This window comes from Castor canadensis, chromosome 14 (genome assembly GCF_047511655.1).
Source record: "Castor canadensis chromosome 14, mCasCan1.hap1v2, whole genome shotgun sequence".
Classification (NCBI taxonomy): Eukaryota; Metazoa; Chordata; class Mammalia; order Rodentia; family Castoridae; genus Castor; species Castor canadensis.
This window is the reverse complement of record NC_133399.1, coordinates 3981739-3997123: the sequence shown is the minus strand read 5'-3', so window position 1 is coordinate 3997123 and position 15385 is coordinate 3981739. Positions and strand designations below refer to the sequence as shown.

Genomic DNA, 15385 nt, shown 5'->3' with positions numbered 1-15385 from the left:
ATTAGAAGATAGGGTTGCTGGCCTAATGTATAACTAACAGAGGATTTAGGAGATTTCTGCACAGTATAAATATTTGTACCTTATTTTACAATTGTTTGTCCTGAAATTTTGCAAAGTATTTTCCAAATTTGACATTTGCTGGATTCTTGACTATTGGAGGTTTAGTAGATCTATCTCCTTGAAAAGTGGGGCCATGTTTTATACCAGTTCTTGCAGAGAGGTACTTGAGAAAATTAACTTCTGTAATACCCAATGATAAAATACGAGGCATTGCCCAGGTGAACTGAGGTCTTAGGATATGATCTTAAAAGTGTCATTCAGTGTGGCATACTTTATTTACTTACAGCTTCTGCCTATGTGAGTGGAAAACATGAAGTTTTTTTTTCATGCATGATTTTTAAGTTAAAAAGAATAGTCAGATGGAAAATCAAGGGTTACAAGTATGACCAAAGTCTTTGGAATGAAGACTCCTGTAAGAATTCAAAAAGTAGATGTTTTGTCTAAGAGAAAAGACACTTTGTGGAAACATCCTTCTTTGAAACATTTAATTTGTACCTTGGTTCATGCATGACAGTGAATCAATACATGCTTTCCCACATTGCTGACATGCATAAAGTTTCTCTCCAGTATGAATTCTTTCATGAATATGAAGGGTACTGGAAGAAGTGTAGGCTTCCCACATTGCTTACATTCATAGGGTTTCTCTATAGTGTGAGTTCTACTATATCTCTGAAGGTGACTGGCTCAATTAAAGGCTTTCGCACACTGCTTACTTCCATACGTTTCTCTCCAGCATGAGTTCTTACATGTATTTGAATGTGAATGGCTTGATTAGTCTTCCCCACATTGCTTACATCCATAGGGTTTTTCTTCATGGTGAGTTCTTTCATGATATCTAAGATAATACCCATGAGCGAAGAATTTCCCACGTCTGTTACATCCATAGAGTTACTCTCTAGCGTGAATTCTTTCATAAATTCAAAGGCAATGACTTCACGGAAAAACCTTCCCATATTTCTTATATCCATAGAGTTTTTCTCCACTGTGAGTTCTTTCATGACCTCGAAGGTAACTGGCTAGAGTGAAAACTTTCCCACATTGCTGACATTCATATGGTTTTTCTCCACTGTGAGTTCTCTCATGAATTCGAAGGCAACTGGCTTGAGCAAAACCTTTCCCACATTTCTTACATCCATAGGGTTTCTCTCCAGTGTGAGTTCTTTCATGAATTCGAAGGTATCTGGCTTGAGTGAAAACTTTCTTGCACTGATTACATGCAAAGGGTTTTTCTTCACTGTGAGTTCCTTCATGAATTCGAAGGTAACTGGCTAGAGTGAAAACTTTCCCACATTGCTTACATCCATAGGGTTTTTCTTCACTGTGTGTTCGTTCATGGTAACGAAGGTGACATGCACGAGTGAAGGCTTTCCCACACTTCTTACATCCATAGGGTTTTTCTGCACTGTGAGTTCTTTCATGATTTCGAAGGTATCTGTCTAGAGTGAAAACTTTCCCACATTGCTTACATCCATAGGGTTTTTCTCTACTGTGAGTTTTTTCATGAATTCGAAGGTAAGTGGATATAGAGAAAACTTTACCACATTGCTTACATCCATAGGGTTTCTCTTCACTGTGACTTCTTTCATGATAACGAAGATAACATGCATGACTGAAGGCTTTCCCACATTTCTTACATTCATGGGGTTTTTCTGCACTGTGAGTTCTTTCATGATTTCGAAGGTATCTGTCTAGACTGAAAACTTTCCCACATTGCTTACATCCATAGGATTTCTCTCTACTGTGAGTTCTTTCATGAATTCGAAGGTAACTGGATAGAGAGAAAACTTTACCACATTGCTTACATCCATAGGGTTTCTCTCCACTGTGACTTCTTTCATGATAACGAAGATAACATGCATGACTGAAGGCTTTCCCACATTTCTTACATTCATAGGGTTTTTCTGCACTGTGAGTTCTTTCATGATTTCGAAGGTATCTGGCTACAGTGAAAACTTTCCCACATTGCTTACATCCATAGGGTTTCTTTCCACTGTGAGTTCTTTCATGAACTCTAAGGTAAGTGGATAGAGAGAAAACTTTACCACATTGCTTACATCCATAGGGTTTCTCTCCACTGTGACTTCTTTCATGATAACGAAGGTAACATGCATGACTGAAGACTTTCCCACATTTCTCACATCCATAGGGTTTCTCTCCAGTGTGAGTTCTTTCATGAATTCGAAGGTAGCTGGCTTCAGGGAAAACTTTCCAACATTGTTTATATCCATAGGGTTTTTCTCCACTGTCAGTTCTTTCATGAACATGAAGGTTACTGGATTGAGGGTGAAAGGTACCAGATGGACTGAAGGCTTTTCCACATTGTTTCCTTCCCTGAAAATTCACTGCATTGTGTATCTTTTCATGGATTAGAAGAGCCTTGCCATTAGTTAAGGTTTTCTCATAAGCATTACAAATATTGCTTTTATGTCGTGGTTTTTTAAGCAGAGTTTCCTTGATTAGAGGGTTTTCTGAAGTCTGTTGAAAGGATTCTCCACACTGAATATGTTGTTTATGTTCATACAGTTTCTCTAACACTTCTGGTCTGGAAAACACACAAAGATTACAATTGCTATTCTATTAATGATTTATTAACTGAAGCTATTAACACAAATGTACTATGTGTTCTGCAGCAGGGCCTGAGGAAAGCTATTATCAAAACAGTGTTCCTATGTGCTTCCATGATACTATTTCCACTTTTACTACGTTGACACACAGTTAAAGTACTTATTCTGATGCATTGGGTCAAAATCATGTTGAAAAATGTGCCTGCCTATACCTACACATGATAAGCCCACTGTATGGAAATTTTATATAATATCGTTAAATTAGTTTGTGTACAGCAAGGGGGTATTTTGTATTTTGAGCAATAGGACAGTGTCTCTTGTGACTTCTTAGGACAAAACCTATTAGGAAAAATGGCAAATATCAGACATTGAATTTTCTGATTGTGGATGCTTAACTTATTTTTCCAATCTTAGAGAAACTTTTCACTGATTTCAGCAATTTATAAGTAGAATTTGTAGTCTCATTTTCTTGTTTTTCAACATTCTTTTCAATGCCACATCAGATGTTCAATATTTTGTTTATGAGTAGAAATTACCTCATATTTCTTCTGGGATTCCTGATGTCCTCTTCTATATTGTCATTTTCTGGGTTTGTTTGTAAGATATAGACATGGAGAAATCATTAGTATTTAATCAATATAAAGAACAATTTGAGAGATCAGCTGTTTTCATGGTATAATATGATCATGCATATATATGAACCATTACTTTTTAAACACCTCATGAAGCAACACCACCAATGACCCAGAAAAGTAGTGCACAATTTGAATAAGGTAATGATCCCCTATTTACCTATGTAGGACAGGTTGCTACAGGTTTCAAGCATGACTTCTCTGTAAAGCTTCTTTTGGGAAGGATCCAAGCAGGCCCATTCTTCTGGGGTGAACTTCACAGCAAGATCCTCAAAGGTCAGGGGCTCCTAATATGTCCCACACACATTGTGAGAAGAATTTTGAGTGTTAACAGTAGTGGAAACAGACAATCTCTGTGTAATAAATTCACACACTGATGTGCTCTCCACATATTCAATGCATTCTATTTTTAGCACATTCTCATTCTCCATGTCTACTCACAGGCACATCATAATAATTCTGACAACTCTCTGAACCTATTTGTTAAATTCAAAGCAGAACATGGTCACAAAAATTACATGTTATACACTGAGATTTTAGGAATCTACTAACAAATTATTTCTTCTTATTTCCTATTGGAGTAATAACAGGTACAAATAGACTACAGGAATAATGTTTCTAATACATGAGTAAAAATTTTATGTCTACTGGCATTGCAGAAATGCTAATGCGATCAACCTCACAAAACCAAATAGGAAGTGTAAAAAGGGGATTGTGTACTGAAGCAATTTCTTCCAAAAATATCCTATTGTATACATACTATTTATGATTATTTGCACATTTCTGAAATGTTCACCAGAGAGTCTATAGTAAGAGAACCAACAATGCACTCATGCTTATGAACAGAAAGTTGGTATGAGAAACAGTATTTAATATCTCTTTCCAAAACAATTTTTCTTTTTGGAATTCAGCACTTCCATAGTGACTGTATCAAGAGAACATTTGGAAGTTTCTACCTGCTTTAGAACAGACCAACCCAAATTTAAAGTTAAATCAGTCTCATGAAGAATCATACAGATAAAGTTACAGTTTTGCCATTAGCATGCAATAACATAATGTAGAAAGGAGAAATGTGGCATGTGTCCCTAAAAATAGAGGGATTTCAACAAATCATCCCATAAAACTAGATGGACACAATTTTGCAATTTCTAAAATACACCTTAAAACTCATAAACAAACTACTTTACAAAGTGTAATCAGTGTGATAAATTGCAAACTGCAATGAAAAATAATTGGAATCACAGAGTGATTCCTTGAGCCACTTGTGGAGGCCTAATCTCATAATTCCACAAGAAGAATCACAGGTTAGACATTGGAGTGGAAGAAGTCCAAGATGGCGGCTAGAGGGAGGAACCAGAAATGGTGCCTGCTAAAGTTAAATCTTGGAGAGACGCTGGAGATAACCTTACAAGAATAACCACTCAGAAGTGACAAAACTTTGACTCCTCCACACCTCCAGCCTGTGCATAGCCTCTCCACTTCATGTTAAATGGAGAAACCAGGAGGGCTGCCAGTCTGCTGCCAGATGCCAGCACCCAGACAGCGTGGGAAGATACGGACCACAAGGTGAGCTAAGTAGTATGCAGTACTCCCACAGACAATCCTGGGCCGGATCAGCACAGCCCCCTAGACAGACCAATCACCACCCAGGGAAAAAAAGAGAAACTAAAAAATACGCAATAACAACAAAAAAGACACATAGCAAAGAGGGCAGGGCACCCGGAGTGCCGAAGGGGGGTGAGGGGAAATCCCACACAAGCCAGCTGGAGAAGGCAGGAGTGGCTGCACACACCTGGCAATCAGGAGCAGGAAAGCTTGTAAAAGTGGTGAAGGGAGGAAAATTCCCCAGGGGAGGGGTAAGACCACTTTCCATGTAAGTTGTAAATAAACAAGCTGCCTGGAGAAGGCAGAAGTGGTGGCACACGCCCAGCAATCAGGAGTGAGAAAGCTTGTAAATTTGGCAGAGGGAAGAAAATGCCACAGGAGATGGGGGAAGACCCACTTCCCACATAAACTGTAAACAAACATGCAGGCCTAAGAAAGCAGGTGCAGTGTCACCTCCCCCACTGTGCTTGGAAAGGGGAAAGCTTGTAGGAGAGGCTCAAGCACTGGAGAGTAAGCCTCCAGCAACAGCAGGATGACAGCAGTGGACAGGCGAGTCACAGCCTCAGATAGCCATTCAGAGAACTTTCTCCAGAGTCTTTTTTTTTTTTTTGCTCTCCCTTTGATGAGACAATAACCAAACGACACCTGCATGCTGAAAAACTTACTGAAACTGTACTGCATTTGAACTTGGGACACTTTGTGGGTTTTTTTTGTTTGTTTGTTTTGTGCTGTTTTGTTTTGTTTAGTTAAATTTTTGCTCCCCTTTGATGAGACAACAATAGAAGAACACCATGTCCAGGATTGGAGGCTGAGGGACGAACAACAAAATTATTAAGACTGACACTTTATTGCATTTGAACTTTGAGATTTTTTTAATATATTTTATTCTTCTTTCATTTATTTACTTTTTATTTTTATTATTTATTTATTTGGGTTTTTTTGTTTTCAATCCTCTCTCTGTCTCTAATGCCTGTTCACCTTACTGCTGATTAGTACACTATCTCTCCCTGTTTATATCTTTGAAACTTTTGTTGTTTGTTTCCTTTGTTTTTTTCTACTTCTTTATTTCTTTTTCGCTTTCTCATTAACTTCTTTGCTTTCCATCTCCTCTCACCCTTCTATACTAAATATCACCATTGTTATTATTAAAAGCTAGAAAATACTTAATTGCACACAGTACAGGGACAATAACAACACCAAGGGCAATGACGGGAAGGCAGAAAAAACAGGGAAACCAGTTTTCATTGAGAGTAACCTCAACTTAGGTACACACAATCAAACCTTCAAATAACTAAGACAACTAAATGACAGGAACCACCACATATCTATCAGTACTAACATGTAATATTAATGGACTTATTTCCCCCCATCAAAAGGAACCATTTGACAAAATGGATTATAAAAGGAAGATTCAACAATTTGTTGCTTACAAGAGACCCATCTCACTGACAGAAATGAGCATAGGCTTAGGATGAAAGGCTGGAAGAAGATTTCCCAAGCCAATGGCCCTGAAAACAGGCAGGAGTGGCTATACTTATCTCTGACAAAGTAGACTTCAAACCTACATTGATCAAATGAGATAAAGAAGGATATTCCATACTAATAAAAGGGGAAATAGACCAAAAGGAAAAAACAGTTATCAACCTATATGCACCAATGTCAACGAACCCATTTTCATGAATCATACCCTGGAAGACCTAAAAGCATATATTAACTCCAATACAGTGGTTGTGGGAGACTTTAACACCCCATTATCATCAATAGATAGGTCATTCAAACAAAAAAATCAATAAAGAAATCCTAGATCTAAAATATACAATAGATCAAATGGACCCACTTGATATCAACAGAACATTTCATCCAACTTCTACACAATATACATTCTTCTCAGCAGCCCATGGAACCTTCCCCAAAATACATCATATCCTATGGCACAAAGCAAGCCTCAGCAAATATAAGAAAATAGAAATTATACCATGCATTCTATCTGATCACAATGCAATAAAAATAAAACAAACAACAAAAGTAAAGACAAAAAACATGCAAACAGCTGGGATCTGAATAACTCATTGCTTAAAGAATAATGGGTCATTGATGAAATAAAAAAGGAAATTAAAAAGTTCCTGGAAGTGGATGAAAATGAAAACACAATCTACCGGAACTTATGGGACACAGCAAAGGCAGTCCTGAAGGAAAGTTTATACCCATGAGTGCATATATTAAAAAGACTGAAAGATCCCAAATCAATAACTTAATGATACATCTCAAAATCCTAGAAAAACAAGGTATAGGTAAAAATTTTCTCAATGGATACTCAGCAGCACAGCAACTAAAAGATAGCATAGATAAATGGGACTTCATAAAACTAAAAAGCTTCTTCTGACCAAAAGAAATGGTGTCTAAACTGAAGAGACCACCCACAGAGTGGGAGGAAATACTTGACAGCTACACATCAGACAAAGGACTGATAACCAAAATATACAGGGAACTTAAAAAACTAAATTCTCCCAAAATTAATGAACCAATAAAGAAATGGGCAAGTGAACTAAAGAGAAATTTCTCAAAAGAAGAAATTCAAATGGAAAAAACATACATGCAAAAATGCTCACCATCTCTAGCAATAAAGGAAATGCAAATTAAAACCACACTAACATTCCACCTCACCCTGTTAGAATAGCTATCATTAGCAACACCACCAACAACAAGTGTTGGTGAGGATGTGGGTAAAAAGGAACCCTCTTACACTGCTGGTGGGAATGTAAACTACTACAACTACTCTGGAAAAAATTTGAAGCTACTTAAAAGGCTAAACATTGATCTACCATACGATCCAGAAATACCACTCTTGGGGATATACCCAGAAGACTGTGACACAGGTTACTCCAGAGGCACCTGCACACCCATGTTTATTGCAGCACTATTCACAATAGCCAAGATATGGAAACAGCCATGATGCCCCACTACTGATGAATGGATTAAGAAAATGTGGTATTTATACACAATGGAATTTTATGCAGCCATGAAGAAGAACAAAATTTTATCCTTCACTTCAAAATGAATGGAATTGGAGAACATCCTTCTGAGTGAGGTTAGCCTGGCCCAAATGACCAAAAATCATATGTTCTCCCTCATATGTGGACATTAGATCAAGGGCAAGCACAACAACAGGATTGGACTTTGAGACATGATAAAAGTGAGAGCACACAAGCGAGGTATGAGGATAGGTAAGACACCTAAAAACCTAGATAGCATCTGTTGCCCTCAATGCAGAGAAACTAAAGCAGATACTTTAAAGCAACTGAGGCCAATAGAAGAAGGGGACCAGGAACTAGAGAAAAGGTTAGATCAAGAAGAATGAACCTAGAAGATAACACAGTGATAATACAGGGAGTTGACACAGTGAGTCAACTCCCTGTATAGCTATGCTTAGCTCAACTAGCAAAAACCCTTGGTCCTTCCTATTATTTCTTATACTCTGTCTATAACAAAATTAGAGATAAGGACAAAATAGTTTCTGCCAGGTAGTGAGGGGGTGAGGGGGAAAGGGAGGGAGTGGGGGGGAGGGAGGGGTAAGGGAGGCGGTGGAGGAAGGGAGGAGAATTGACCCAAACATTGTATGCACATTAAAAAAAATTGGAGTGATGTACATAGCAAGAGCCATTGTCAACAAAGACAGAATAATAATGAGGAAGAATGGGAGACAGCAAAGCAAAGAACACAATGTTCTATTGTCTAATATTAATAAACAATGTTCAAACTACATTACCAAGAACACTGTATTACAAGAAACAGATTAACTAATAGGCCTCAGTGGAAAGGGAACCAGTCTTCCCTTGACTGGTATTAGTCAAGGAGAAAATTGATTCATGACAAAAAAAAACATCATACAATGGTAACTAAAACACAAAATCTGGAACCTGGTTTCTCCTTGAAAATACACATTGTATTCTACAATGTCATGGACAATGATGCACTGCATGGGAAATAGGGAAGATTAAATCTGAATACTCTTGAAGTTATGGTGTCACATGCATGTCATCCCAACATTTGCAAAACTAAAGTAGGACCGGACTAGCACAGTTCAAGAGCTATGCATGAAGTTTCTGTCTGAAAGCAGCACAAAAAGAGGAACATTTTGAAAGTCTCCATGCAAGGAACATACAAAGTGAATGTGGAATGTTAAAAGATTAGATTGACAACATACAAAAAATGAGGCTAAATATCTGCAATACAAGCCAAACTTAAGGATTAGTGAAATGTATACACTAATGGATGAGAATGTAATTGAGAAATGCACATGTCTCTTCAACATAAAATACCAGGTACAAATCAAGATCTAGGCCCATGATTAAGGAGTTGGCTAAGCAAAATAAGTGTTCAAAATCCAAGTACATAAAAGAAGTGGCAATTGATACAGTCTCCACTGACATTTCTCTAATTATAATTATGAAACAAAGTCCTGAAATTGTTTCTATTACCCACTGGATGTATTATGAATGTTAATCACAACAATTTTTCACATCGTGCAGAAGACATCTAGAAAAGGCCCAAAACCATGACCACAGAAACAGATGTGAAAATAGTTTGTTTCAACATCACACAAGATGGTTTGTGAAAAACACTCAAAGACAGTACCCAGAAGACTTTTTTATGGAATAGATTTAATACTTTTTCTAATTCCAAAGGGTCAAAAATAGAAGAACAAAACAGAAGAGTCAAATAGGAAAAGTAGGGAAAGGATTAAGGTGGTAGCCAACTAATGTACTAATTTGTGTACAGAAACATTTTATTCACATCTACCAGGGCATCTAGACAACTCATGTGCATGCATGTGCAGATCTTTCCATGTATTTCAGAATTATCCTTAGATTAATTCACTAAGTAGTTCCCTATGTCTTTTGTCTGTTGTTACATCACTTTTAATGTCAAAAATTTATGCATTTGATCAGTTAATCAAGTTCCAAAGGTCTTAAAAGTAGTGGTCATCTGTATGCCAGAAACTCACAGAATAACCAAATTGTAAAAATTTTACTAACAACCTACATCTCTCAAATGCACAAAAGCATTAAGTAACAGAAAGAACCCAAACTTGTCTTTCTGTTAGATTATGCCTCTCAGATTTTCTCAGTTTGTACAAAGAAAATGCTAATGAAGCAAACATTTTAAAGTTTGGTGTTCTTCCTGCAGTCATGCTTACTGTTACCCACCCTGAATCAGCAGAAAAGCCCTCTTTTCTGTCACCCTCAGAACAGAATTATCACAGGGAATAATTTTCTGACACTGAAAGTTTGTTTGCCCACCTGTCATCATCTGTTACTTCCTAAGTTCTTCTCCTTTCTTATAAACAGAAGATCTTTACTGCCTACCAATTGGGACATCTGCATTCCTTAATTTGGGATAACCTGCATAGTGCAATAATTCCATAAAACCTTCATGGATAAAGAATACACTCAGTACTGAAAATTAGCCTGCAAGGCATAAGTTTCTATTGATCATCATAAAAACCTGAGGCTATAACTCTGGAACCCATCATGTCCTTTTTCTCCCATCTCCTACTGAGAAAACTCTAGTCTCTACACTTTATACAGAACATCTCAATTGAACATCTCAATTCAGTCTCTTGAAGTTTCTACTAACAAAATGTCAAATGGAAAAACTCAGTCTTTATGAGACTACCAAAATGTAGCTATCTTTGACTCTGACCCTCACAGGTATTCTTCATGTGTTCATGGAGAAGTGTAAATCCAGAATAACTATGCAAGCCAAAGTCAAAACACTGAAGAGAAAATGGTCCCATGATAGCCACAGTTATATCTTTAGAGAGGAAAGAACACCTATCAGCATTGACCTGTGGCTCACCTGACTTCAGGTACTATGAAGCTTCACACTGGAAACACACCTTCTCAGGGAACAGCAGACTTTGTTGAGTTCTGTACTTTTACGTTATTCTTTGGGAAAAATTCATTGTGTTCATGAAATATATTTTTATTTGGTGTTGACTAATCAGTTGGCTGATGAACATGCTGTGATACCTATCCTTATTTTCTGCATTTTTCTCCTGTTTTTTAAAATGTTTTGGTTGGATAAGGATTTCTCATACCTGTTCTCTCAATCTACCCATTATCACCCAAGAAAGTAAGAACAAGCTTGGCACCGGTGGCTAACACCTGTAATCCTAGCTACTCTGGAAGAAGAGATAGGGAGGATCATGTTTTGAAGCCAGATCAGGAAAATGGTTTGAGAGACCATATCTTTAAAAAACCCTTCACAAAAAAAGGCTGGTGCACCAAAAAGTAGAAGAGAAGCTGTAGCTATGACACCAATTGCATACACTCAAAAAAACCCTCAAGATAATAAAAACCTGTGTTCTAGCAGACAGAACGGAATGTGTCTTGTTTTTCCACTGTACTTCACAGGCTTTCTCAATTGTCACAAGAGATACGTTCTGACAAGACCAACTCCCTTAATGAAAAAGCAAACAACTTGTTGGTGCAGGGGCTCAAGTGGTACACGGCCAGCCTAGCAAGTGTGAGACACTGAGTTCAAACCACAGTACTAAAAACAAAACAAAAAAAAGAAAATACAAACAGCTAAAATATTACCAAACAAAGTAATCCTAAAAAACACTCGTGATTAAATGACACCATCTTTTGTATTCCCATTAAACTTACATATCTTTCCTCAGTAACCCTAAAACAAGGTAGGGCTCACACTTTTGATAGTCCCACTTTCTACCTCAAAAACTTTACCTTAATTGATCAGATGAAACAGAACACTTAATAAGCAAGCTTTCCTGAACATTGTCTTTTTACACTTCTGAATTCTATGACCTACCCTCAAACTGAGGCAACACAACCACCACATTTTATGGTCACCTGAAGACAGTGTCAATCATGGGAAAGGACAGCTGGTCTAGGAGATAGTCATGCTCACTCTGTTGTCATTTTCATGCTCTTGTCAGAATGAACAATGTCAATTACTTTACGAAGAGGTGTGGAATCACAGAGAGCTTTCAAAAGAGAAGATTTTCAAAATCCAAGTCATCTCTGAAATGTGAGGTGTGACTTAAGAAGTAGAGTACCTGCTTTACAAGTGCAAAGCCCTTTGTTCAAAACATAATTCCACCAAAAACGGTGAAATATACCATTGTTGGTAGCATTAAAGAAGATAATGAAAATAATCGATTATAAGATGATTTTGTAAAGGATGGCAAAAGTTAAGTGTCTTAAATCACAGCTCCAGTTGCAATGCAAAAAAAAGGGAGTTTGTTTTTGTAAACATCAATGATCATGACACCAAGGAAAAATTGTATTTCAGAAATATTCTAGTGTGTGCTGGTATGTGGTGGCATAGGGCTGTCTACTAATATACTTGGGAGACAAAAATTGGTAGGATCATGGTTTGAGATCAACCTGGGCAAAAAGTTAATGCAACTTCAACTCAGATAATAACTGTACAACATGGGTTTTACAAACAATTCTACCAACAAGGGAATTATCTGTGCATGGATTATAGTATGAAGCAGTCATGGTCAAAATGGGAGGCCCTACATGAATAATAACTAAAATAACACTAAATAACTAGGGAGCCTGGCTTGAGTTCCAAACGGCATGTCCATGATCAAAAATGTGTGGCAGAGTCTGTCAAGACAGAGCTAAATAGGGAAGTATATAATTCTCTTGTGTTTCTGTTTTCAGCAACTTGAGGGTCTTTGCTTCTGACAGTCTTCCAGTTGGTTTTATCCCAACATTGTGACGTCCTTTTCCTAAGTACATGTCTTACCTCAATCTGCATTTCATTTGTGAAAATACAGTCTAGGCATAAGCCAAGGCCAATTATATCAAGCACAATTATATCAGAGAAGGCAAGAATCTCAAACTCTAAACACATCCCCCAATCTATTTTTCAATTTGAACACCAAATGCATATGCAATCCCTATTCACTGAGTTGGGCAAGGCAGGAATAACTGTAAATTTAGGGGTTTATTATAGTCATAAAAAGTACTTGGTTGGGGAACTGATGCTGGATTTGAGACTTCAAATATTTACTCAGGTAAATCAGATGTACCTAGAGATCTGAAGGATCAGGGAACCCAAGGACCACAGATCAGTCTATACAAGACCCATGACCTCTGCCATCTCCACAGTCTGGAGAGGCATGAGCTCAAATGAAGAGCTCCCTGATGGTGTTCTGGGTCTGGAACACATTACAAGGAGGTGGCTGCCAAAATGATATGTTTCAAACCCTCCACCAAGCCCCAGCCCTAAAAAAGAGAAGAACAAGTGACAAGCAGCAGCACCAATGACATGACCTACAGGCTTCAGGGCTGTGATGGAGACGCCGAGTTCTATCCCAGCCATCGAGGCCAATGTCCAACCTCTGATCCTTCCTAGTCTGTGATGCAGGTCAGATACTTACCATCTCCTGCTTCTATGGTGGCCAGTTCTCCCACATCATCCGTGGAAAAAGCAATGCACAGTGAGAAACTGCATCACAGAGATGGATCTCAGAAGCCCAGAGTGATCCAGAAAATGGAGCATCAGGAAATGCATTTTGTGTTAAGAAGTGGGACTTCATCCTGATGGCCTCTTGTTGGTCTTTCCCTATACTTTGCTTCTTGCAGCACTTCCCTTGGATTCTGATCCAGGACAATTAACTGGAAAAGAAATCTTCTTTTGGCAGAGTGCTAGGAGGAAATACCTGTTTCCAGCTATAGCCTCCATTCTGGTCAATACACAGCCCAGCCTGGGATTCATTGTACATAAGCAGAACTTTCTCCTGAATTTTCAGGGTGGAAACTGCTTCTTACAATTTGAAATTTGGCCAGCAGTCTCTAGAGGGAATTCCATAATCAGTGGCCAAGGATATACCATCTGATCTCACAGAAAGAGAAAATTATTAAAATTATGCACTCTGAAGAGAAAGAAAACAATATAAAATAAACCAAATATGTCACCAGTGTCTAAATTGTGTAAATTGTTAACAAGAGTTTCTTAACAATGGTAGAAAACTGGAAAATGGATGTGGTAGAAATGAATGAATGACATAGAATGGATAGGTGGGCGTTCAGCTCCAATGCCAGCACAAGCTTTATTGTGGACAAAAGCCTGTGGCCTCTGGAAAACAAAGTGGAGGACACATGGCATCCACATAGCCCAGGATGACCACTGTTCCCAGCTGGTCATTGTTGGTTGTTGGAGATTGGCAGCATGTCTGGAAGTCTCTTAGTGTTATCATGAACAATCATTATCTGGCTGAAGTAAAGCAGCATTGATATAACACCAGAATTCTTGGCCCAAGGTTTTGGGTGGCAACCTGTGTGAAGGAATGTAGGCTTTGGGAGATAAAGTGACATGCAGTGAAATGCACATGGGTCAATGGCAATCAACATGAGAAGGGAAAACCAAGGGAATTTGGAACAGACACTGGCTGTAGGTTTAAGTAGACAAAAGAACTGGGGGCAGGGGACAAAGACATGCTTAGCAAAAGGTTCCAACCATGGTGTGACATGTTGGTCACCATCTCAGTCCCTGTTCTGCGAGAGGTTCCAGAGTTGTTATCTGTAGGGTGTTCCACCTAAGCAGTCAGCTAAGTGCACTGAAAATGAGGTACTTGGAAGACTCCTTTTGGGGTTTGATTGCAAATGCTCCAAAGATGCACACAGACCATGGATGAGAAGATTTAGAATAACTATGGTTAAAGTACTGAAAAGTAGTTTGGTAATTTTGAGAACATGTAGTTATTTCTATTGCAGACAGCATTTTTAGGAAAATAGTTATGACTGACAGCATTAAAACAGCAGCACCAAATGTTCCTTGTTAGAATTAGGAACACATGGACAAAAGCTTGCAAAAGTCTAGCATCATTAATTTTGGATCTCTTAGAAGTTAAGGGAAAAATGCATGTGATGCCAAATAACCTTATTTCCTAATACTCAAGAAAATTTTATATATATATATATAGAAACACTTCTCTGGCTAAGACAAATATATACCAGTCTAGAAAGAGCAGGATTGCTCAAGTGACAGAATTTTTCTGACTGTTACTGATTAAAAAGAGCACAACTATCAAAAGTTTCATTAACCATTTTGTATGCCAAAATTTAAGTGTAATACTTTTGGATAAAAGAGAGCCTTAGCTGATCCTTTTAGATAAACTGGCACATTTAAATTTGCAAATGTCTGTACAGTATTTAGATAAAGTCTAGACACAGAGCACAGGTATAAGATGGTCACTTAAGAGATCTTCACGTGAGCAAATACTTAATTGAACTCTGATTTAGTGGTGTTTAAGAGTTTCACAAGATCAACAGAAAACACAAGTATTTACACTGATTACACTTTTACATACAATCATTTTTTACAGATCTTACTCAGGGTAGAACAATAGAACACAGAGAATCAAGTTTAGTTTAACATGACCCTCAAAAATCTTGTTGTTATTTGTTTGTTTTGTGGTACTGGGGTTTGAACTCAGTGCCTCCTGTTTGCTAGGCAGGTGCTCTACCACTTCAGGCACTCCAC

The 15385-nt window shown here is 37.9% G+C and overlaps 1 protein-coding gene across 1 annotated transcript in view; it reads right to left on the bottom strand.

Moving 5' to 3' along the window:
* Positions 1–269: 269 nt before the first annotated feature.
* The window catches only part of LOC109678402 (uncharacterized), a 36509-nt gene continuing 21393 nt past the window's right edge, over positions 270–15385 (bottom strand). Inside the window, exons 2-4 of the mRNA XM_074053399.1 lie at positions 3417–3543; positions 3161–3209; positions 270–2602 (exon numbers count right to left, since the gene is read on the bottom strand). Coding sequence (XP_073909500.1) covers positions 994–2602; positions 3161–3209; positions 3417–3543 — 1785 coding nt within the window. The 3' untranslated portion in view covers positions 270–993. The remainder of the gene's footprint in view (positions 2603–3160; positions 3210–3416; positions 3544–15385) is intronic.